Source organism: Lissotriton vulgaris, chromosome 12 (assembly GCF_964263255.1).
Source record: "Lissotriton vulgaris chromosome 12, aLisVul1.2, whole genome shotgun sequence".
NCBI classification, from domain to species: domain Eukaryota; kingdom Metazoa; phylum Chordata; class Amphibia; order Caudata; family Salamandridae; genus Lissotriton; species Lissotriton vulgaris.
In genome coordinates, this window is record NC_141700.1 from 603,246,237 (window position 1) to 603,272,596 (window position 26,360).

The 26,360-nt window shown below is 45.2% G+C and overlaps 1 protein-coding gene across 1 annotated transcript in view; it reads right to left on the reverse strand.

Moving 5' to 3' along the window:
* The window catches only part of PHLPP2 (PH domain and leucine rich repeat protein phosphatase 2), a 631,402-nt gene that overhangs the window by 201,668 nt on the left and 403,374 nt on the right, over positions 1-26,360 (reverse strand). The window contains exon 11 of the mRNA XM_086945488.1: positions 5,961-6,056. Coding sequence (XP_086801614.1) covers positions 5,961-6,056 — 96 coding nt within the window. The remainder of the gene's footprint in view (positions 1-5,960; positions 6,057-26,360) is intronic.

Consider the following 26,360-nt stretch of genomic DNA (forward strand, 5'->3'; position numbering starts at 1 on the left):
GCCCGCTACTGCAAAACTCAGGTACTTTTTGTGATTCTTGTGAATTGGTATATAAAAATACGCGTACTGTAAATCCAGTGACGCCATGAAATCCCCCTTCTCCAGTAGATGCAAGACTTCTTGTATTGTGACCATGCGAAACGACTGCTTCTTCAAGAATTTGTTCAATGCCCTGAGGTCTAGGATTGGCCTCCATTTCTTTTCTTTTTTCTGGATCCGAAAGAATCGGGAATAAAATCCCTTTCCCCTCTGTGATGGTGGTACCTTCTCTATTGCTCCTTTCTGTAGCATGACAGAGATTTCTCGTAGAAGCAGTCGTAAGTTCTTGTGATGCATTGGGAGAGGTGGAGTTTGCGGAGGAGTGTTCATAAATTCCATGGAATGGTCAAATTGTATTAATTGAAGTACCCAACGGTCCGTAGTAATTTTCCTCCAATTGTTTAGAAAGTGGGTAAGTTTTCCTCCAATTTATTTATTTTTTGTAAAAAAAATTTAAAACCTTTATTGTGCAGATATTAGCATACAAATACGGGCCTACAACCAATCAGGCCGGCCACGACACAATATCAGAAGCACGTAAAGCAATAAGGAGGTTTCACAGCAGTCACCCAGCATTGTGCAAGCAAGCAGCTCAATCTTGGAAAAGCTGAGTACGACCGCTGGAAGCAGGATCAAAAAAAGGTTAATTTTATAATGGAAAGTATAGCAGGATCAGTTGCAGTTTTTAATCATCTAAGTTCCCATAGCGGGCCACGAATCAAGCATCAAGACATCGATAAAGACGGTTAACAGCAACAGTTCACAGCAATCAGAATATAGACGCCATATTTCCAATCAGTGCCCACCGTGGCCCGTCACGTACCCATCGACCACCTAATTATTGTACTGATACAGAATGGAGGAACCAGAACGGCAACAGTAGTTACAATCATCCTCTATACTGACCCAAGTAATAAGAAAAAGGGGGGGGAGTACTATAAAGAAGAAAAGAAAGAACGCCGCGCTGCTGCAAGCGCCCCCACAGCGATAAAGGCGCCCAAAGTGGCTGAGGATCCCGCTATCGGGGGTGGGGCGTGCAAGTCATGATATATGTGCAATCAATATCGAAGAAATGAAAGTAGCTCACCCCCCATCCCCACCAGCAATCACACCATGGGAGACACGCACAGACACGGCGTCCCGAGAAAGGGATACAAAAGAGCCATAAAACTAAAGGGAAAACGAACAGAAAAAAGACCCCAACCCACCCACCCCACCCTGCACCCCTGCAGAAGGCTACGGCCTACCCCCCCAGCAGCGTGCCTGTCGCCCTAAATAGGAAACCAGAAATATAGGAAAAGTTAGAGAGAGGGAAAGGAAACAAAAGAGAAAAAAAGGAAAAAGAACCAGGGGGAGAGGAAGCCATCAATCGAGTCATTCGGCCCCTGCCCCCGCCTTCACACACATTTATGCAACATCAAAACGAAATCGACATAATCTCAGGTATCATAAACCTTCGAAGGAATCGTCCATATTATCGTGGTTGGGGGCATTCCTCATCTCCGTCCGTTAACCAGTAGTCCTCCGGGTCCAGAACCGGCTCACCCCTGTCCTTTCCTAGTCATCGCTACCATGCGTGGTAGAGTAGTGGTCAGCAAACATTTCAAGGTGGAGAGGCCGTATGGTCGAAACAGGACAGACCAAGGGTGCAAACCAGAGGACTCCGGCCACCAGCGGCAAAGCAAGAACTTTTTGCGGCAGTCTAGACTTTCCAATAGCGACAACTGGAACAGCAAACAGTGTAAATGTAGTCTCACCGCCCAGGAAAGTAAAGTCTCCCCCGCAAGGTAACAACGGGACCCCACCGAGGCAGTACGGATCGGCAATCCACGTTGTTCCCCGATCATTCGAGCAGGAACGGGCCCCGGCGTGGTGTCCACGCCCGCACCCGCCACTATTAAAGCGACCTTGGGATCAGGGGCCGCAGGCGTACAGTCTGGTCGATGCACGGCGGCAGCACTCCTCACAGCAACTGAGGGGGACGAATCAGCACACACTTGAAGTCGAGCCGCGTTCATGAAGGACGGCACAACAGAAATGGCCGCAGTCCTTCTATCCTGCACAAGGGCGTCGAGGGCCATGGTCGCGCGTAAAGACTGTAGGGCGTCAAGAACATCACCAAGCCTGGGCGAACGCTCACAGGACCAGGCCCCCGTGCATTTCAGCGACACAAATTCGCCGCCCTGATTAAATCCGTGACTCAGGGCGCCGGCCGCCATCTTGCAGGTCCAGCCGCGTCTCCGTACACCTCAACTTCTCGAGCGGGCTGTTCAAGCAAGGCCATCGCTGGAGTCCCCTCGAGCCCCAGAAATGGCAATCTGGGTGCAGAAAGGAGAGCCACCAAAAGGGGGGACCGCCAGCGTCACCGCCCCGCCGACGCCACACGCCGACTCCGGGCGCAGGGCTTCAAGATGGCCGGCCAGGGCAACAAAGGGGAGATGCCTCCTGCGCGGTCTTCCCCCGTCCACGGCGTGCCGTGCCCTACCACGGGGTCCCCCGGCCGCTGGACCGGGCCCGGTCAGTCGCCATCGGCATAACCGCACAACGGCCTCTCCCAGCCGACCACTCTCCTCCACCAGGGGCCGCCGCCGACACCGTCACTCCGGCCGACCTCCACAGGCAAGTCCCTGGTCTCCACGCCGCGGAGGCCCCGGACCAAGCAGGGGTACAACTTCGGATCCGCAGCCTGCAGGAGCGCCCGGGACAGACAGTGAGTACGAGCGTTGCTTCACTTTTCCTTTTCTTCCCGAGTATGTCGTCTCGGGGCAGGATGCGTATCAGGATATGTGTGTTGGGCAGGAAGGCCGGCGGAGCCGAGCTACAGTGCGGCCATCGCGGTCGCGAGCTTGGCCCCTCCCCTTCCTCCAATTTTTAATGAGTGAGATGAGGTCTGGTCTGGCTGGAGAAACAAGTCATTGTCTTTTTCCGTTATTTCTCTTTTGTCCTTTGCCCCGAAAGGATGACTTTTCATACGAGGATTGTTGGCCCTGTTGTTGTTGGCGCTGCTGGTACTGTGGTCTACTCTGATTGGAAGAGTAAGATGACCTGTTTTGGTAAAGTCCCCTGTAGGAAGATTGACCTCTTCCTCTGTTTCCTCGAAAGGACTGATTCTTATACTGGAGCGTGCCCAGTGCTCTTGCAGTGTCAGTGTCCTTTTTAATATTTTGTAGAGCCTCATCAATCTTGGAGCCAAACAGTAGTTGGCCATAATATGGCATATCCAGAACCTTTGACTGCACCTCAGGTCGGAATGAGGTCGCTTTCAACCCTCCCTGCCTCCTCAAAACTGCTGCTCCAGCTAGCTGACGGAATCCTGTCATTGCCACGTCCACTGCACAGTCTATCATTTCTGAAACTGATGTTTGAACCTCCAGAAGTATTGTTTTTACCTCCTCCTTAGAGGCATCCGGCAATTCAGACAGGTATGGGGCTATATCAGCCCACAGTTGTCTATTATAGTGCCCCAGAAGCGCTAGGGAATTTGCCGCTTTAAAAGTCATCGCCGACATTGTGGAAAATTGTTTTCCGATGTTGCCCAATTTCCTTCCCTCCTTATCCGGCGGCGCCGATAAGGGAGATGAGGGATTTCTGGAATTCTTCTGTGCCGCCTGCGTCACCACCGAATCTGGTTTAGGATGACCTGTTAGGCAGGCCGGCGCCGTATTTGGAGCTTTGTATTTTTTGTCCAAACGAGAGACCATTGGTGAAACCGAGGCGGGATTCTGCATAACCTGAACCCCCTGTGTCCAAAGATAATCAATAATCGGAATCGACCTCGTTGATTTCTTAAGAGGTGCTTTGAAATCGTACAAGAAGCAGTCCTGCTCCTGGGAATCCATTGTAATTTGGAAGTGCTTAGCGGCCTTTTCCACCACATTATGGAAACCACCGATGTCCACCGGCGGAGAATCCGAGGTGGCGGGCACTGGAGATGCTGGGGAAGGTAGAACGTAATCGTCCCAGTCCTCATGGACAGATTGATCGCTCTGCACTTCACCTTTCTCTTGTTGTTCCTCCTCTTCTTCTTCATCAGAAGATTGAGGTCTTGGCAAATCCACCCTTTCCTGCTGGATTACTAAGGGTGGCGGTCGTGGTCTTGGTGATGGCGCTGCCGAGGCAGTTGGAGGAGCTGGAGATTCTGGGAATCTCTGCTTGTAATCTTGGATGAGGTATCGCAGATCTGTAATCAAAGGTGCTGGAAGACAGACCATAGGTGTAATCTGTGGTGTAACTACCCCCTCCTGAACATCCTCCTCATCTGAGCTCTGGCATTTAACATGCAGCTCAGAGGGGCTAGTTGCTTGAAACATACACCCGTCATCAGAGTCCTCAACTTGAAGGAGACATGTTGGTGGTAAATGCTGCACACAGCTAGGAGAAGTTAACTCCGGCTTTAGTGTTTTTCTGGTGATTTTCAGACGTATGGAAGCCGTTTCAAATCCAGAATCACTCAACATCAATGGGCCCGTCGACGGAGTGATCGACGATGGAGTGATCGTCGACAGAGTAGTGTCGACAGTTGTCATATTCTGTAAATTTGTCGTCTTCGTCGACGGTATAAATCGTACCGCCGACAGTGCCGTTGTCGATAGCATTGATGCTACCGTCGACGGTGTCTTGGTCGACGGTGTCGTCGCCGACGGTGTCGTAGTCGACGTTGTCTTGGTCGACGGTGTCTTGGTCGACGGTGTCCTTCGACGACGGGGTCTTTGACGACGGGGTCTTCGACGACGGGGTCTTCGACGACGGGGTCTTCGACGACGGGGTCTTCGACGACGAGGCCTTCGTCGATGGGGCCTTTGTCGACGGTGTCGATATTGACGGTGATAATCTCGTCGTCGACGCTGTCGTCGGCGAGGCAATCGTCGACGGGATCTTGGGCGTCAACGATGATCTCTTAATATTAATCGTCAACGATAAAGCCTTACCCACCGTCGTCGATGGGGTCGTCGTCGTCGATGAAGATAATGACGACGATGCTGTTGTCGTCGAGACTGTCGTCGTCGACGTAGAGACAAACAGGAGACACTGCTTTCTTGAAAGCTGATGATGTCGTCAACGAGATCGTCGTCGTTGATGGCGCAGGCTTCTTGAAGGTGTAAACCTCCTTTTCAGAAGCTGATTTTGATAGAGCCTCTGAAGACTTTCTTGGTGTCTTCTTTGGAGGAGCGTCCAGAGGGCTAGGGGAAGCTACCCGTGGCCTTTTTAGAGATATTTTTGAGGAGATCGAAGAGCCCTCACGTTCCTCAGAGGAATCCAAATTATCTCTATCTTTGAGCCTTTGGAGCCAGATTAAAAAGCGTCCTTCTCGGTCTTTGAGAGTTTTGGTAGAAAAAGTTCGACATACCTTGCAGTCCTTAGCTGAATGATCAGGGTACAGGCAGTACAGGCAGTCCTTATGTTGGTCATCTACGTGGAGTCTTTTCTTTCCACAAGAGCCACATGCTCTAAAGAGACCTTTCTTAGGAGTGTCAGCCATAGTGTACAGCTTTCACTTGAGGGAAATATCCAAATGTTAAAGAAAAAGCTTTGAAGAAACAAACCTGAGCAGAACTCGGGGGGAGACTCCCTTAGCATAACGTGCAGTAGAAAATCTGAGGGACTGAGGCTCCTGCCAGGAGGGTTCTAGAGGGAGGTGACAGCTGATTAGCTCTTCTCTAGAGTTTTGTCCTTTTTTACAAAAGGACATGGATATGTTACTACGGTCAGACCTTTAGGCCTACTATTCTTATGTACCGGGGACTCCCATCCCGGCGACGAGGAATGATTCAGGCATGTGAATTTATGAAAGACACCCATAATACTGGATAATCTAATACCTATTCCCACTGAAGATTGTCGGAAGAGCTGTGCATATCGAAGACACAAAAGCACAATACGGTAGTCTGGCTTACCCACAGTTTATTTAGAAAGGTTCTTACCTTCCAGGAAGGTCTGTTAAGAGATTATAGCTCAGATCTAGTACTTCAAGCTTTTTTGCCTCACATGCCCAATCAGGAACATATTCCAAGCGATTCCTGTGAGGAAGACATATGAGCAGTTAGCATTATGAGGTTTAGATAACATTCTAAATTAGACGGTAAGTAAAAGTATAATGCAAAAGCGGGTGACTGAAAAGTAACACCCTGAAAGAAAAAAGTTAATTTCTGGAATGTTATTTTCCCTTTATATTTCATTTTGAAAAAAGATTGCATTTAGCGTCTAAACTTGGATCAAGCTATTAACATCTTTTAAAATAGTTTGAAGCTGAAAACGACCAAAATGTACATCTGGAGCCCACAAATATGCACAGTCGACTTATGTTCCTCGTAAATCACATCATTATAATGCAATCACAGAATTCGTCTTGTTTTTTTTTGTCAAATCTAAAAGATTTTGCACAGCCTTTTACACCCAAAATTAGCTGTTTACAAAAGGAGGATAATGAGAAATAGGGCGGTCTCACAAATCAATTTAATGGTTGTGGTTGCAATTACATGCAAATTATCTATAATATTCCACCTTCAAACTGATCCAACTAAAGAAATTTCGAAAGAAAAACAAATTTAGGCATATTAGGGCTAATCTTAAAACATATTAAACACGGATGCTTGCATCATCAACCAACATTTAGAGGTCTGTGGACAAATTACAATAATCACTTTCATTTGTTGTTTAGAAGTTAAATACTTCACAGAACTCATGTGCATGTTACTAAGTAGCTAATGAAGATGTATTGCTGATACTTTGGCTAAATTAAGGCATACTGTGAACCAGTAGAAGATGGTTTTAAAATACAAACATCCACATCCCAAGAGTAAGGCAGGACGCATGAGAACAGCGTTCTATATAAAGGAATGCTTCAGTATAGTTCTATGTACCAGCTGATATGCACAAATGCACTTTTCTATCAAATTTAACTTAAATGGAGATTTGCAGCCACAAGGTACAGCAATAGAACACTTTCAGAAAAAATTTATTAACCCCTTCCATGCTCATGACGAGCTCAGCTCGTCATGCAGTACACTGCTTGTGTGCTCATGAAGAGCTGAGCTCGTCATGAACAATGGAAATCATAGATCTGCAGCACATAGGAGGAATTGCTGTAGCATGGATGTGGTTAAAGACACACTGAGTTCCAGGGGCCTTACAAACTCTTATCATGGAAATGGTGGAAAGGGCGCAGGCGCCTTCGTCTCTAGGGGAATCCCTAATGGCCACCAAAGCAAGGATCCTGACCTACCTGGATAGAAACATCATATTGCAACATGCCAGGAAGGAAGGTGAGCCGAAATAGGGGGACAAAACAATCATGAGATTCCCAGACTACAGTCAAAAAGCGCAAAACTCAGTAAAGTTCCTCAGAGTCCTGACGTGGAATGTTAGAGGGCTAAATGGATATGTAAAAACATGTATGGTACATTCTTGAAAACGCAATAAGGTGAATATCAGTTCCTACAGAAAACACATTTAACAAAACGCATACCAAAGACAAAAAGGTAGCGAAGAAATGTAGAGGGCAACAACATTAATCTACTTACTCCGCCTTTGCTAGAGGGGGGTCTCACTCTGGGTGGCCATGTGTCGCCTTCCAGCACAAATAGTCTACAGCAGATATTGAGAGCAGATATTTTCTGGTTTATGGGTTGCTGGAGGCCAGGGAGATGACACGGTGTATATATATATATATATATATATATGATAAATCATTCTTCACCACAGTACTGTACTTAGGAACGTCCTAGTTGGATGTTCTGACAATCAGAGCTTGGAATTTTGACAGTGTTTTGATGCCAACACAGAAGGGAACCCCTCCTCAAAGATACACAAAGCGGGTATGGTGACTGCCTGAACAGGGGTCATAGATAGAATGGATTATGCTGACCTCTTAAGAACCCTCCACCCAGTGGCCTAGAAGTACTCCTGCTATTCCCACACGCACACAAAATACATATAGCAGACAAGATAGAATGCTAGTCTTGTGCGATCTTACAATGATTCATTTTGTCAAGTATCTGCATACATGCCAACAGACCCAATTCAGGCGGGAGAGCCTGAAAATGCCTCTGCTTCAATAGAAGTCAACGGGAGACATACCTTTTTTTTTAAATCTCCCACTTTCCTGTTCTAAAATGTTGGCCATGAATGTATCTAGGTAGATTAGCCACGGATCATTCCCCTTTCAATCAGTCAATCAATCATTTGTGATGTGCACTACATACCCGCGAGGGTCTTAAGGCGCTGGGGGGGGGCACTACTGATCGAACAGCCAGGTCTTGAGTATCCTCCTGAAGGTCAGCAGGTCTTGGGTCTGCCGTAGGCTCAGTGAGAGGGTGTTCCATGTCTTGGCGGCGAGGTGGGAGAAGGATCTCCCACCATGGTTGTTCGTTGGATGTGCGGGACGGTGGCGAGTGAGAGGTCGGCGGAGCGTAGCTGGCGGTTGGGGATGTAGAAGGAGAGACGTCTGTTGAGGTAGGCTGGGCCAGACTTGTGGAGTGCCTTGTGTGCGTGGGTGAGGAGCTTGAAGGATATCCTCTTGTTGATGGGGAGCCAGTGCAGGTTTCTCAGGTGGGGGGTGATGTGGCCGTGGCATGGTAAGTCGAGGATCAGTCGTGCCGAGGCATTTTGGATGCACTGTAGTCGTTTGATGAGCTTGGTCGGGGATCCCACATAGAGGGCGTTTCCGTAGTCGAGTCTGCTGCTGACGAGGGCCTGGGTGACTGCCTTTCTTGTATCTTTCTGGATCCATCTGTAGATCTTGCGGAGCAGGCAGAGGATGTTGAAGCAGGAGGAGGAGACGGCGTTGACTTGCTTGGTCATGGAGAGCATTGAGTTGAGGATGATTCCCAGGTTGCATGCGTGGTCGGTGGGTGTCGGGGCTGCCCCCCGTGCCGTCGGCCACCAGGAGTCGTCCCAGGCTGAAGGGTTGGAGCTGAGGATGAGGACCTCCACCTTGTCCGAGTTCAGCTTCAGACGGCTGTTCTTCATCCAGTCGGCGACAGCCTTCATTCCTTCTTGGAGGTTGGCTTTGGCTGTGATGGGGTCCTTGGTGAGGGAGAGGATCATCTGAGTGTCGTCGGCATAGGAGATTATGTTGTGGTCGTGCTGTCGGGCTACGTATGCGAGCGGGGCCATGTAAATGATGAACAGCGTCGGGCTGAGGGAGGATCCCTGGAGTACGCCGCAGATGATCTCGGAGGCTTTGGAACGGAATGGGGGGGAGACGGAAGCTCTGGGTTCTGCCGGAGAGGAAGGAGGTGGTCCAATCCAGAGCCTTGTCTTGGATCCCTGCAACGTGGAGGCGTGGGATTAGTGTAAGGTGGCAGACGGTGTCGAAGGCGGCAGAGAGGTCTAGGAGGATGAGTGCTGCGGTCTCGCCGTTGTCCAGCAGGGTCCTGATGTCGTCGGTGGCGGCGAGGAGGGCAGTTTCGGGTCTTTCTGATAGAAATGTATATAGTGGGAGTTTGAATGCTTGTGTGGCCACATAGGGTCCGAATCCCAAAGCCCTGAGGGACACAGGATTCCTTTCAAACATATGAAGCACAAAGACTATGTAGTTGGAACAGAACTGGGGGTCGACAGACAGTCGAGTCACAAAATGGGAAGCCATGAAAGTAGTCTTGAGTGGGGAATGCATGAATAAAGTATATTTAGGCAGACAACATTTGCAGATGACACTCGCTACAAAGGAGGAAAGGCTTGCCAACTCCAGAAACATGATATTACAACATAGTGGCCTATGACAATCCTCATACAGACAAAAAAAAAGAACTGGGGAAGATGTGGGGCACCTTGGATATATTCACTCTCAGGGAACATAAACTTCACAGCAGGGACGTGATTCAGGCCCCTGCACCATCGGAGGGTGCTCCAACACTGCAGGGGGCTCCGTTTCAGCCCGTTGTTTATGAATTCTTGTGAGATACTGGAGACTCAGGGAGGGGTCCTATCACATTCTACATAAAGGCTCTATTATTTTGCGCTATGCTACTGCTTCACAGGGAGGTAGCCAAGTCAATCATATTATTGGCCGGGCTATTAATCTTATTATATTTGGGTAACAGGACTAAAGGTACTCAAGCCTCAACACAAGATAGCATTATTGAAACACTACAAGATTACTTGGCACAACCATATTGTAGTGTAGTTCCTATATTCCCAATAGGCTCTGCGCATTGGAATAATATATCCTATAGATTTGACGTAGGACTCAGGTCGACTAGTCTGTATTGAATATATTAGACTTAATTGTGAGTGCCAGCTGGCTCAGAGGTCACTAGAAACTTTCTTGAATAAACAATAAACATGACAACTTTGTTTCCTCAAGAATAAAACAGAGTTGTGGAAACAATAGATAGATATTTTACTCAATCGTGCATGCTTCATTTCATCAGAGGTGCAGAGAAATGGAGAGACTGGCGTTTTCAATAAAAGGGTTTATTGAACAGTCTTCTTTCTCATGCAAGTAAAGTGAACCGCTAAAATCTTAATACTTGTTGCAAAGTATAATTCGTACAGTAAGAAGAGTATAATAAAATAATACAGTAAAAGAATTGTATGGTTTCTTAAACCATAAATACATAAACAAATAACAAAGGCTAAAAAGTATCTAAGCTAAGTCTAGTACGAGGGAAGAAGTAAGTGAGGTGTAGCATAGGTTTAGTTTTTTTGCCGAGAATCTATCCAAGATTTCTCTTAGGGTCTAATCAGCTTCGTACCTTGGTTTTAGAATGAAGGAGGTCTGGTATCTCTGTCTCCGGACTCGATTTCCCAATACCCCACAAGGGGAGCATGGAAACACTGGAGCTGGATTCTCGCTAGGAGAAATGCAGCCTCTCGATCAGTGCGTCAGCTGGAGGGTCGGCTTCCTTCGGCACTTGCTGTAACAAGCTGCGTCGAGCAAGTAGATAGTCGAGCTGCTCCGAACCACCGCGTGTTTGCTAGGGCAAGTGTAGGCATATTTATACCTTGAAGGTGCCTAGTTTGACGAAAAGTCAGGCATAATAATGTCATCAAAGATTCCCAAGGGAATGGTAGTTCTTTGAAAACTCCATGAATTCTTGGATAAATCAATATTCAAGCAAGGGGATGTCCCTGACTGCTGAAGCCGAGTTTTCTAAGAAATCGTTCTGGCTTTTTGGGACGAGTGGAAGTAGCCATGCCTGTATTTGGACTGCATGGGCTATGTCTAAATATGGTTATGATTTCTATGCCTACATAAGTGCAATGTGAAATGTACCTATATAAGGGCATGAATCGGTAAATTACGCTTGGATCCTATTCAAAATGGTTGTACACGAAAGATGAGCATTTCTGCTGTACGCATTTTAAAGAGCAATATTTTCATTCAAAGCATGTAGTGTGAAATTGGAAAAATGCTAATCAGAATGAGTCATGAAATAACATTTATGAAATGGCTCTTAAATATAGAAGAAAGGTCGAGACCATTCCATGACAAAATATATAAACTGTTTAGGTTGTGGACAAGGTCAAATATTCTCACTTGGAAGTGTTTCAAAGAATTCTTGTTCTCTAAGAATAGTTCTACTTTAAGCAGAGTACTTTGTGCCCAAAACAAAGTTCAATTTTGGAAAAAGTCAAATCGAAGAAAAATAGAGTTCTTAAAGTTGGAAGTTTTGTTTCAAAAGGGAAGGTCGAATACCGAGTCCCATAGAACGCTGTGTGCTAACTTCAAAAGTCATTCTCGTTGTTTGGAAAAAACATTAAATCCTCTAAGCTGGCAAAGAAATCGTCTACCACAGTAGGTGAAAGTTGGACCACTTCATTAAGTAAACCGATAGCACAAAAATGTGAAGCATCGCCGTCAGCGTTAGCCGCATTAGCAACGTTCGTCGAAGATGGAGATGGTACCTGTGTGCCAGTCGATCCACATATTTCACAGTCAGCAGATTGCGTCTGAGACCTCAATGAATGCCGTCATCAGGATGGGTAGCCGCTGGGGACAACACAATGCATGGGCCGTTACTGAACCAAGCAAAGTATCAACATCCGCTGGCAGTGCTGATGCAAGTGTTAGACAGATGTCCAACACGCATTCTTCTCCACACAGCAGACATCGTAGAACAAGTAAGATGGAATCTTGCCAGGTTGGTCAGAATGATAGAAACCATGTGGTATTCAGGTCTCTTAAACGAGCCAGGCCCAGAATCTGTATCATGCGCTCACAACACTTCATTGCCAGGAGTGTGTTCTCTATGGTAATCGGGGTGTCGTTGCTGACCGGACTTGCCATATCAGAGCAGAAGGAACAAGAACAGTATTCCTGCTATGAGTCCCAAAATGAGAGGTAGGCCGCCGAACACAGAGTGCACAAAGTTTGGAAATATGCCGAGGACTGCTTCAAAAGGTGCTAACAGTCCCGAAAAAACTGTCTTAAATACATGTACAATACCACTGGTATCAGACATGTTTAAGATACGACCTAACATTTCTATTAAATGTATGGGGCAGTTTGTGGATAAAAGGGCGTGTATATGTGCAGAGGACCTTGCAACTTGAAGTTCATAGGACTCTTTGGACGCGGTCAGTGGCACAGTTTTTTCTAAAAGAATGGCTTTCATTCTTTTTAAAGTATCAACTCGAATAGAAGAGATGTTCAGTGAAGGCCATAACGGCGACCCTGGCTGACACAGTTACGAGTTAGGCTGTTCCTGGCAACATGCCACAACAGCTGTGATCATGCAAGATTATATAGCTCCCGTTAGAAAGCTGCCTAAAAATTGGATCTATCACTGCTGCTGGAGAATCTTGCAGGTGGCAGGATAAATTGGTCGAAGAACCATCACAGGCTCAATGTAAATCAATTCCCTGACATAAAAGTGTACCGCTTAGTGCGCTTTTACATTGTGTACCACTAAGAAATACTTATTTTCCCCCACTCCAACATCTGTGTGTGTGTGGTAATTCCCAGGTTGACTTTATGTATTCCTTACCCAACCTTTCATACACGACAACTGGTATATGTTTCAAACAGTATTGAAAATTGAAAAATGTGACAGGCAGAGTGATTATCCCATGTATTAGCCATATTGTTGCAGGTTTTTTTTAAACAGTTAATGGTAATCTTTCCAGGTGCTCAATGCTCAGCACCATATAGTCTGCTCCTCTTTGTGCCAAAGTGATTTGTTTATCTGTAAGGTTAAATACAGAAAACAATGAAGTGGTGTTGATTAGACGCCATGGCACATATCCAGAACGAAGATTTTGCAACGTCCAGCCTAGAAATATTATAAAACGTAATTGCGACTGTCCATGCTGTAGCATGAGCATTCCTGTTCCATTATGTCTATGGCAGAGGATACTATGCTGTCCAAAGAATACATTCTGGATGACAGAGTCTTTAACAGATTGTCAACTACAGAGAGTGCTTTCTCTAAATTAATACAATCAATTTCTCGTATTCTTTCTGCAGTCTCTGCCTGTGACGCTTTCCAAGCTTCATTATAAATGGCGTATATACCTGCGTATATGAAATGTTTATGACGTATGTAGTTACTATCCCTGGATGTTGTCTCTAGACATATCTTGGATCTGGCATAGTTACTGTAAATCCTTGTGTCTTGTTCAGGAATCTATCTTGACAGTTATTAGTGTCTGTGGGCCAGATTAACCATTTTTTCCAATCAGGATCAGTTCCGTTTATTAGAAAAATAAGTTTTACGTCGACCCCTCCCTCTGAAGTGTTTTCACTATCAGGTGTAGGGTTAGTTATGGACGGTTTGTTCAAATATTTTCTCTTGGCCAGGCCAAGGCAGGATGTCTGTTGAACAGTGTCGTTTAAAAACATTATTTGTTCAGGGATAATGCAGGCTCGAAATAAAGCTTCTATTCGCTGCACCTGCCATTCTTTTGTGCCCCAGACACTTTTTGTTTTAATGATGTCACTCCAAAAATCGAAACCTAATGAGGACAGCTGGGCATAAAAGGCTGCAGAATAAATTTGCTTAGTATTAGTCAACATACTTTTCATTCCTGTCTTATTAACATTTCTAAAGCAAAACGTTTCCGGATTTGTGGTACTGAAACCTGAGAAGTATAGAAATTTTTCATAGAATGTTTTTGAGCTTCCTTTTGGTGGCGTTGGACAATGTTCCCATTGATTAAAAGTATAAACATTTCTAGGGTTTGCAGATTTGTGCAAATAATGATGACCATAGTGATTATAACAGTACATTTGTGCATAATCTGATGAACCTTCTAAGTATTTATGTTTTGCAAATGTTGCAGACATCTCGAAGTCTGACATATTATCAACAGTCTCAAAGTCCCAATCATCAGAAAATGTGCTGGGTGAAACAAAGTCATTCAAGGAAACCTTGAATTGATGTGGAATCTTCAACATCTCTGCGGGGCCAAAGATGTCATAATCAGTTCTGTGCAATTCCAAGATTGAGCAGTTGCACTCCTTCCCTTAAACCTTTACTCTTATATTCCAACTTATACGATGAGAAGCGTGCGAACAGAAGCCGTGTCAAACCTCATCACGGCTGAGTTAGAAACAAGTCTACTGGGACACTTCACTCCTGCGCCCGTCTGTCGCACTGCGATTGGGGAAAACATTCCTGTGTAAAACTCTTCCTTAATAGTCACTTTTTTGTTGCCTGGTTATTCTTTTTAATCCAAAATCTTAACTCGTGTATTTTCTCCTTAATTACATCACTACGGAGACATCATGTTTGTACATTGAATAATTTATTCATCATTTTCAAATACCGAACGTTGCCATTCTAGGCTTTTACGAGGGCATGTGAGGACAAACATATTTCAACAGTGTTTAAATGACATCAACGTGCTCCCAATGCATTTCGAATTGTAAAATTCTTCCTCAGGGGTTAAACTGAAAATGAAATGAAGAAACGGTTAGGCTGGCTGCTCGACATTATTTTTAACTCAAACTGATAACTTTAACTCTACCCTCAACCATACTAAACACAAACCTTCGAGTGTATACACTTCCCGTGGCTCTCCATCCGTAATCAAACCCTCCCCTCTCCCGAGTTGTCAATTGGCATTTAGCTCAATGTGTACAGTACGTATTGACTCACTCCCTGCTATACAATTCCCACTAAACTCTGATCCACCCTTCTCTCAAATTTACCTTTTCAGCGCCGAAACCGGCAGCATAACCTCACTTCACTCTCTTGTGGCAAAGATTCTCGGAGTATTACCCACATGCTCACATAGTTTTTAAAGAGAAAAGACACACACATGTGAGCGATCTAGCTACAAGCCTCCACCCCTACTTGTAGTTTAAACGTGCCATATACAGATAGACTTCATCTCCCATAATGCCCTACATTGATCGGAGAAGGTAAGCTCACATCAAATAAAGCCGTCCCGTGAAATCATCCGGAAACATAACAAACATATTAATAAAATGTCTAAACATCACCATTCCCCACTTGGCCAGTGCCCCTCCTTGAGAGAGCATTAAAAAGAAACATTAAAAAGAAAACGAATTGTTCGGGTAGCAAAGTTCAACTGTTATTATTATTATTATTAGGGAGTTTTATAAAGCGCCTGGTTTACGCCCAATAGGCGTGTCCCCGCGCTATGGTAAGTAGGGTAAACAGTCTAAACAGCCATCACAGTTACCTAGCGTCTGAAGAGATGAGTCTTAAGTTTCCGCCTAAACAAGGATTCTGAATGCTCCAAAAGTAGTTCTGGCGGCAGGTCATTCCACCGCTTCGTGGCCAGATATCTGAATGATCTGCCCCCCATGCGTGCTTTCTTTATTTTGGGGATTTTCAGAAGTCCTGTGCAGGAAGAGCGCAAACTCCTTGTAGGCTCGTACCAAGTAACCAGACTCTGTAACGGGGCAGGGGCTTTGCCTCTCAGAATGCGGTGACATGTGGCAAGAGCCTTGAATTCCACCCTGCTCCTAACCGGAAGCCAGTGCAAAGCCTGGAGCGCTGCCCTGGAGGAAGATCTTCTAGGAAGCCTCAAAACAAGGCGAGCAGCAGCATTTTGCAGCACCTGGAGGCGGTTGAGAACCTTTCCCGTGGCCCCCAGATACAACAGATTGCTGTAATCCAGGGGCGAGGTGACCAGAGCATGCACAAGCGTCCGGCAAGCTGTGATAGGCAGGAGATCCAAGACCTAACTCCGAAGCATGTCCCCACCACTCGGCTGACCTGGGAGCCAAAGGCGAGATCAACATCCAGCCATACCCCCAGGTTCCTTACCTCCTGGCAGGGAACAGGTACCTCTCCTAGGCAGGATGGCCACCACGCCGACGACCAAGCAGATGGGCTTCCCCCCACGACGAACACCTCGGTCTTATTGCCATTAAGTTTCAGGCAGTTGGCGGACATCCAGGCTGCCAGTTCTTGCATGCAGACTCTGAACTTGTCCGCCATTAGACCAGGTGCACGCGAGAGGGATATTACCAGTTGCGTGTCGTCGGCATAGGACACAAGACGTAATCCATAGCTTTCAACAATGGCCGCCAGCGGGGAGACATATAGGTTGAACAGGGTCGGACTCAGGGACGAGCCCTGCGGCACGCCCTGGCCCAAACCAATCTCCCTCGAATAGCAATCTCCCTGGCGGACTTGGAAGCATCTGCCTGACTGGAAGGACCGGATCCATCTAAGCGCCGCTCCTGACACCCCTCCGTCATTCAGACACTGTAGCAAGGTGGACTGAGCTACAGTGTCGAATGCTGCGCTTAGGTCCAAGAGGATCAGGGCCATGGTTTGGCCCTCATCCACTCCCTGCCGTATAGACTCTACTGCCATGAGCAATGCTGACTCCGTCGAATGCCGTGGGTGGAAGCCAAATTGAGAGTTATGGAGCAGGGAAACTTCCTCTACAAAGACCATCAGCTGAAGGTTTACGATTTTTTCAGCAATCTTTGCCATGTATGGCAAGAGGGAAATGGGGCGAAGATTGGCTAACCTATCATAGCTGATATTGGGCTTCTTTTGGAGAGGAAGAACTACTGCTCGTTTCCAGGCATCTGGGACAGTATAAGTCTCAAACGAGATATCCAAGAGATGACGGATAGGATATGTGGCTCTAAGACATGCAGACTGCCCATCAGGCGTCTGGGTGTAGTGGGATCTCGAGAGGAGCCTGATTTAATTGACCCACAAATCTGGATGAGTTTTTCAGTAGGTGGGGTTACGAATGTCGTTAGCACCCGTTGTTCTCCCCTTACCTCGAGTACCTCTACAGTCTCGGGGTCTATGATGGCCCGGCTGGGGAAAGCCGAATAGATGGTTGCTAACTTATTGGCAAAAAACTCCACTACTCGGTTGCAGTTGTCCACCGTGCAGAATTCCTCTGGGACTGCTGCAGGCTTCCCTACCGAGAGGGATTTGTATATTAAAAACAATTCCTTTGAGGAGTTCTCAGCTTCCCCAATCCTGGTGTCATAGTACACCTTTTTAACCTTTCTGATTAGTCTGTGGTAGTTACGCCTACTTAAAACATAATCCATTCTGGCTTGGGTGGCGAAATCTACTCTCCACCGTCTTTCTGCACGTTTGCACGCGGACTTGGCCCTGCGCACCTCTTCATTGAACCAAGATGCCGTTTTCAGTGCACGTCCCTCTGTTTTAATCTGGGCGAGCGGGGCTACTTGGTCCAGGGCAGCTAAAATGCGCTGGTCCAGGTTATTATTGACTTTTTCCACATCCTCTCCCGCTAGTACATCCGCCACCATAAGAGCCTCATTAAACCTAGCAAGGGAAAAGTTAGCCCATCTCCGTCTCGGAGGATGCAATGCCACCTTTTCCGATACTCTAGCTCCCGTAATAGAAATCGAGAAGGGCACCAGATGGTGGTTCAACCAGGGGATAGGTACGGGGGTCAGGGCCTCCACTTGTCCCCAGTTGGCAAAAATAGGGTCCAACAAATGGCCCCGTTGATGGGTAGGAAATTCACCTATCAGCTCGAGCTGAAGCGCACTCAGTTCTTTGCATAGGTCCCCTGCCACCTTATTAACAGGATCGTCCAAGTGTAGGTTGAGGTCACCCAACACCAGGAACTTATCTGTGCGTAAGGCTGCCTCTGTAACACTTTCAACCAGGCTGTCTACAAATCTGGCTGATGGGCCAGGTGGCCTGTATATCAAGAGGCCCTTCACAGTGTACCCCCCATTGACTTGAATGGAGAACGCGCCCGCCTCACTATCTGTAACCACAGTCTGCTCCAAAAGGCAGCGTAAGCCCTGCCTTGCAACAATGGCTATTCCTCCACCTCTGCCCTTAGGTCTATCTTGCCTTACAAGGGTATAGCCCTCCGAAATGGCTTCCAGGGCCTCTGGGGAGGAGTCGCAGTCCAGCCATGTCTCAGTGAGAAAAACTAAATCCCATTGTTTTTCCCTAAGGAGATCATAAATATCTAGTCTGTGCTTGCGTAGCGACCGGACATTCAACAAGCCACAGGTCAGCTTGTAATGCTTCCTTTTAGTCTTTTTAGACAGGTCAAACATGAACTGGCAGTGACTACAGCCAGAGTTCTTTTCCGCACTCATACCGTACAGGCACAAGTTACTAGCACACCTATTGCGGAGGGACAACAGATCCGCTCTGCTCCAGCGTATGTGTCCTGTCGGAAGGGCAGAGGGCATGGTCTTGGGCCGCGACCGGCCACGGACGGTTCCATCATTAATATATCAATTTTGTTCGTGATTGCATTTGAGTCATTTCACTTTGTGTTGTTCTTCTGTCAACGCGATGACGTCTCCTTTCGGATATTTTAAACTTAAATCCTTGGGGTGCAGGCTCTGAGGCGATAATGTTGCAAAGCAATTCCAAGATTGAGCAGTTGCACGCCTTCCCTTAAACCTTTACTCATATATTCCAACTTATACGATGAGAAGCGTGCGAACAGAAGCCGTGTCAAACTTCATCACGGCTGAGTTAGAAACAAGTCTACTGGGACACTTCACTCCTGCGCCCGTTTGTCGCACTGCGATTGGGGAAAACATTCCTGTGTAAAACTCTTCCTTAATAGTCACTTTTTTGTTGCCTGGTTATTCTTTTTAATCCAAAATCTTAACTTGTGTATTTTCTCCTTAATTACATCACTGCGGAGACATCATGTTTGTACATTGAATTATTTATTCATCATTTTCAAATACAGAACGTTGCCATTCTAGGCTTTTACGAGGGCATGTGAGGACAAACATATTTCAACAGTGTTTAAATGACATCAACGTGCTCCCAATGCATTTCGAATTGTAAAATTCTTCGTCAGGGGTTAAACTGAAAATGAAATGAAGAAACTGTTAAGCTGGCTGCTCGACATTATTTTTATTTCAAACTGATAACTTTAACTCTACCCTCAACCATACTAAACACAAACCTTCGAGTGTATACACTTCCCGTGGTTCTCCCTCCGTAATCAAACCCTCCCCTCTCCCGAGTTGTCAATTGGCATTTAGCTCAATGTGTACAGTACGTATCGACTCACTCCCTGCTATACAATTCGCACTAAACTCTGATCCACCCTTCTCTCAAATTTACCTTTTCAGCACCGAAACCTGCAGCATAACCTCACTTCACTCTCTCGTGGCAAAGATTCTCGGAGTATTACCCACTCGCTCACATTGTTTTTAAAGAGAAAAGACACACACTCAGGAGAGGGGAGGGTTTGATTACGGAGGGAGAGCCACGGGAAGTGTATACACTCGAATAATCAGTTCTGTCCCATGCTATACCACCAGGTATAGGAACGGCTGTGATGTTCACTGATGTCAAGTCTCTTTGTTCACAATGAGATGATTTGTGTAGCTTTAGGAGCAAGTTGATGTTCTTACTTGCTGTGTCCATTTTACTATATCTTCCATTTATCAGCATTCCCAAACTTAATACCAGGATTAGCCAAAGTAGGAAAATAAGTACGCCTAGCACAATCCAAAATTCAACCCATGGTGAAACCAGATACGTTTTTTCAAGTTGCTGAAAAAGTTCTGTTACTTGTTGTTTAAAAGTTGTATTTGCGGGCGTCTTTTCAGGCTCACTGGGATCCTCAGAAAACTTATCATAGTTAATGAAATAGCCAGAGGCAGTTCTGCCAATTGTAGAAATTGCATCAGTATTATTTGAAATCACTGGGGTTTCCGGATCCTTTGTCATATTAGTGTCGTCAGATGCTACATCATTGTAGACAGGTGTTTCTTGACAAACTGTTATTTGGGTCTCAAGAGGCACAAGTTCCATAGCTTTATTAGTCCTTCTTTTCTCACTGCAGATTCCTCAAAGGTGATGAGTCTCTCAGTTTGAACCTCTTGGATAGTAGCAAGATTTGGTTTTCTGCTACATCTTTGGAGTCCACTGGGCCTACTACTTATTATTGGCCACATGATGTGGTTTTACCAGGTCGATAGATACAAGCCTGTTCTCCTTTCTTCCAGCAAGGGGGGGGCAGTAACACTGTTCTCGATCTATGGATTGCTAGTACAGGTACTGGTTTTCTGTAAGAAGGCCCAAATTCCTTCTTATCCGCAATCTTTTCTCTGATTAGATCCCGAATCTTTGGAATCCAGACAGGCCTTGCTGGGATGGGTGGTTCTCCTTCAGTGGTCGTTGGCTTCTGTATTGCGTTGCTTTGACTTCTCAAGTCTTGCAAAACAGCCAAAAGGTCTTTGATATCAAAGGGTTTTTGTTCCACCACTGAAGTGTGACGATCAAGGTCCTGGACAAGCATTCTAGTACCCAAAAGGATTTCATATGGAGTGATTCCACCCAGAGAATTTCTTGGCACATTATTTAAACTACGTTGGACACTTATTAGATGTTTGACCCACCCGTCACCCGAGCCTAATACCCTAGCTGTTATAGATTGCTTTATGTCCTATTTTTTTTTTCCACTACAGAATTTCCCTCAGGATGGAATTGACTCAAATACCCCAATGCAATGCCCAGATTGGCCATGGCCTCCTTGTAAGCTTTGGAGCTAAACGCCAGACCCTGGTCAGAGTGTAGCGTGCCGACTGCATATGTGCCGATAAAGACTCGCAAATCTTTTAAAACAGTTTGGGCGTCAGCCGAGCGCTGAGGCCACATCCAAATGAATCTGTCCTAATAGTTATGGGATCGCATTTGTCCATAGGGACGTCTGCGTGTAGATAGTCTAATGCTGTCTAGCAAAGGTGTCTGTCCTGGGCTGGCTACGCTGTAGTCAGGTATCTGGCGGCGTTCTCTGCTGCGATCTCTGTTGCAGTCAGGGTAATTAATTGCAAATTCATAAATATGGGTATTCATCCCAGGCCACCAGTATGTCTCTTAATTCTAGAATGGATTTAGAGATCCCTTGATGTATCAGACCCTCTCCCATATATGCTTTTTGTATCAAAGCTCCTCCACCTCTTCTGTTTGGAATTACTCTATCCCCCACTCCAGAGATTCGAGAAAAAGGGAGGGAGTTGGCATCAATTCTGTATGAATATTCGAGTGAATAGTTTAGAGGTAAAGCTGAACCGCTGCCTTTGCTTGTGGCATTGACAGCTAGCATTGTTTCAACGTCTATTTTTGTTTTAGAACGAGTGAATGCAGCTATGGAAGCAGTCTGCACAGCTGCCTTTGCGGCTTCATCAGCCAATGAATTCCCTACAACATGAACGCCATCACGCTGCTGACTCAGTGTAAGGATCACGCAAATCTTTTGTACTTATTTCTGTAACTGAACTACTTGTTCCCAAAGCAACTTATGCTTGATTATGCCACCTTTTGCATCTTTGAAACCGTTTTGAACCCAGTTCTGCAAGTATTCATTGTAAGATTGCACGCGGTAATACGAATCGCACACTGTGAGTGTGGGGAATTCGCGATCAGTATTTTCAAGCGCCATCTTGAAAGCCTGTAGTTCAGCTCGCTGAGCTGTACAGTCTCCGAGAGATTGTGTTTTTGTGACCATTGGTTGGAAATTACCATAGCACCAGCAACCTTTAACAATCGCACACGCAGCACTATAAGCTTGTTTACCCCCAATTGCGGGCTGTGCTGATCCGTCTGTATAAATTATACATTCGTACTGTTCCAGAGGCAGAATCTCAGTTGGCAGCGGAAATTCTTGTTCGTATTGTAGAAATTCTTGTGTTTTCAGGTAGGGGTCAAAAACACATTTAACGTCTGTGGCAACAAGAGAGTTAACCCATTGTATCCATCTTGAATGTAAAGCTTTTGCATTCGGAATGCTTGCTCTTGTCACTGCCTCTAAGGCAGGTACAGGTGTAACGACCATTATGCGTTTAACCTGTGCGAGAGCTCTCTCCTTTGCTACTGCAGTTTGAGCCGCTGTCAGAATTTTTTCTGTTGAAGTGAATTTCATTTCAGCTTGTGTGTACAAGTGTGATTTATAAGCAATTGGTACTTTTTCATCTTCATTAAAAGTTAAATACGTGAATCCGCATCTTCCTGGGATTATTCTGATTACAATATTGCGTATGTTTACGCGTGTCTGTAAATGTGATGTTGCTAACATGTCTGTTTGCACTGAACGCAACATTTCTGTGTGTTTTTGAGTCCAATTTATTGTTTTAAAATCAGGTTTGATTAATTCGTAGAGAGGTTTAACCCTTTCTGCGTAGTTTAGAATGTATGTTCTTCCGAAATTCAGGAAACCTAGAATTGACTAAGTTTTTCAGCGTTTTTGGAGGTTGGAGCAGCGCACACTTTTCTAAAAAGTTGGCTTCCAGGCTTTTGCCATCACTTGATAACTCGTATCCTAGAAAAAGGACGCTGAGGTGGGCAATTTTTGACTTCTTAAAGTTGAATTTATACCCTTCAGAGGCGAATCAAAGTATAATGGTATTCACTCTGTTCAAGTGCCTGTCCAAGTCATCGTCTGTTAGATAGATGTCATCTACATAAGATAATGCCTCATCATCATACATTTGTAGTAACTCTGTTACTCTGGCTGAAAATAACCCCGGACTATTCTGAATTCCTGGGGGAGACGACAGAAGTGACGTTGTGTCCCCATGATTGAGAAAGCGGTCAAGTTCCAGCTTTCAGGAGCAATGTTTTGACAGAAGAAATTGTTAGAAATTTCTAATGTGGTTTTATATTTTTTATGCACAATGTTGTTCATTAGTGCTGCACTGTGTGCATTTTGTACTGCAAAGGTTTTGCAACAAGTGTTTAAATGTCTGTAGTCCAAAACTAGACGATATGTATTGTCTGGTTTGGTGACAGGAAACAAAGGATTGTTCATTGACGAGGTGCATGTTTCAATCACCCCTTGGTATTCAAGTTGATCTAAGATCTCCCTGACCTGTTTTTTAGCTTATTGCTTAACTGGATACTGCATCTGTGTAGTTGGTTGAGTTTTTAACTGGATTTTATGGTGAGGAGAATCCTTATCCCATCCTACATGATTTTTATATAATGCCGGAGCCTGGGCTACAGCCCATTTTCTGGCATAGGTATATTTTAAGTGAATTGGAATATGATTAGAGAAGGTTGGCATAATGATATCTTCACCATGTGAGCACTCCCTGACACATTTTGGTGGCTAGTCTTTTTCAGCTAGAAGAATGTCATAACCCTTAGAGAGCTTCTAGCAAAAGAGTACTCTTATTTTTTCTAGTTATGTCCCCCTCCATCCGGAGCGTTACTTAATATAACTTATGGGGTACACTAACCCAGGTATCAGCTGTTTCAACTTGAATATACTCATTCAAGTCCACTGTCTCCAGGTGATCCTTCAAGATCTTGCGAGCTATGACTTTTGCTACGCTGTCCAGCATTGTCTGGGCCCACTCCCAGTTCTTGAATTGTGTCCTCAAGATCCTCAGCATGACTGATTTTTAGACCTGCTACCTTCTTTTTGGTGAATTGGGTTTTCCTATTTTTTGGAACATGGTGATCGTCTTTAGACATCATACGTTCTTCCTTGTGTTCTGACCGTCCTCTTCTTTCCGATTTCTGTGAGGAAGTCTGCTCCGTTATATCAATTTCTCTTATTTTTTGGCGGATCGCCACAGATACTGCCTCACCTTTAATATTAGCTAATATTATAGCTGAGACCTGTTTGAAATCTTTCAGTAATTTCATACCCAGATTCTAAGCAGGCTCTGCCCCGAATTCATTTTGAATCTGTTACAGGACATCTGGTATAACCGCCATAGATGGAACACCATGTCTTTTTGTGTAGATTGCAGCAAAGACTGTACACCAAGTGTCGCAGTCCTCCAGGTGTGATGCGATCACCATTGGTAAACAGATTGTTAAAATTCTGTGTTTCTCATGAGGTGTACTGTCGGGAAATACGGACTCGATTTGAGTAAATTTTTGAGCTATCCAGAATGGAATTTGTTCCCTTTTTGCGGGTAATTTACCAATGACTGATTGTATACACTGTGGTGTAATTTTATTTGTGTTCCCCTGGTGAGGGGTTTGTTGTGGAATCCTTATAGGAGGTAGGACTTTTAGAGTCCGCATGACATATTGAACCAATTGTATATGTATTTTGATTAGTTTTTTAGTTGAACTAATAGTTCCTCACCTGTCATTTCTTCAATGGCAGGGTGTCGTGTACAGCTGGCTAGTACCGGCCATGTTGCTTCTGGTCTACCTAGTATGGTAATATGATTTTGATGTTGTAGGGCGCCTTTAAACCAGAGCTGATGCTCTTGGTAAGTTAATGGAATTTCAATGTCCTCGAAAGGAACGTATTCCGTTGGATTATCCTCTACTTGGTAGAAGTGAAACACATGCGATACTGCATTTGCTTCAGGGAAGACTATCCATGAATAGAATACCTCTGTCTGCCGATATTCGTGTGCCTCTATGACAAAAAGTACCCTACCACCTCTTGGTGATAGGCCATTTGTTATCATCTTTATAGTGATGGTTTTCTTTAAGTTTTTCCGGGATGATTATAGCATCCGGGTCAGTTTCTTGGATACCTGTAACGTCTAAACCCGGTTGGTTTGCAGTTGCTGCAGCTCCACCGGTTGCGTTATTGTCGCCGTTAAGCGACATTGTTTAATGAAAGTTGCAGAGCAAGTTTCAAGGTAACAAAGATAAGGTGCACAATATTTTGGAACACTGTATCCTTGAACGTTGAATCAAACCAAAAAACTAATACATAGGATTTTCGTCCTACTCAGTTATGGCGGATATTTGATCCCTTTACCTACTCCAGACGTCTATTGGAGTATTTTACGGGAAAAAGGGGTCTCTGTGAAAAGCATGACTGAGTTACTCTAGTATCTAGCGTTAAATTAGTGCCTTACCAAACGTTGGGCGCCATGTAGTGTAGTTCCTATATTCCCAATAGGCTCTGCGCATTGGAATAATATATCCTATAGATTTGACGTAGGACTTGGGTCGACTAGGTCTCTATTGAATATATTAGACTTAATTGTGAGTGCCAGCTAGTTCAGAGGTCACTAGCAACTTTCTCGATTAAACAAGAAGGGATTCGTTTCTGACAACCGCATAAACATGACAACTTTGTTTCCCCAAGAATAAAACTGATCTTCAGAGTCGTGGAAACAATAGATAGATATTTTACTCAGTCAATCGTGCATGCTTCGTTTCATCAGAGGTGCAGAGAAATAGAGAGACAGGCGTTTTCAATAAAAGGGTTTATTGAACAGTCTTCTTTCTCATGCAAGTAAAGTGAACCGCTACAATCGTAATACTGGTTGCAAAGTATAATGCGTACAGTAAGAAGAGTATTATGAAATAATACTATAAAAGCATTGTATGGTTTCTTAAACCATAGATAAATACATACATAAATATCAAAGGCTAAAAAGTACTCAACTGGTGCTTCTAAAGTACGCCTACCCAATGTACCTAACCTAAGTCTAGTACGAGGGAAGAAGTAAATGAGGTGTGGCATAGGTTTCGTTTTCTTTGCCAAGAATCTATCCAAGATTTCTCTTAGGGTCTAATCAGCTCCATAACATGGTTTTAGAATGAAGGAGGTCTGGTATCTCTCTCTCGGGACTCGATTTCCCAACACCCCGCGAGGGTAGCTTTGAAACACTGGAGCTTGATTCTCGCCGGGAGAAATGCAGCCTCTCGATCAGTGCGTCAGCTGGAGGGTCGGCTTCCTTCGGCACTTGCTGTAGCGACCTGCGTCGTGCAAGTAGATAGTCGAGCTGCTCCGAACCACTGTGTGTTTGCTAGGGCAGGTGTAGGCATATTTATACCTTGAAGGTGCCTAGTTTGACGTAAAGATGGACATAATAACGTCATCAAAGAACCCCAAAGGAATGGTAGTTCTCTGAAAACTCCATGAATTCTTGGACAGATCAATATTCAAGCAAGGGGACGTCCCTGACTACTGTAGCCGAGTTTTCCAAGAAACCGTTGTGGCTTTTTGGAACGAGTGGAAGTAGCCATGCCTGAATT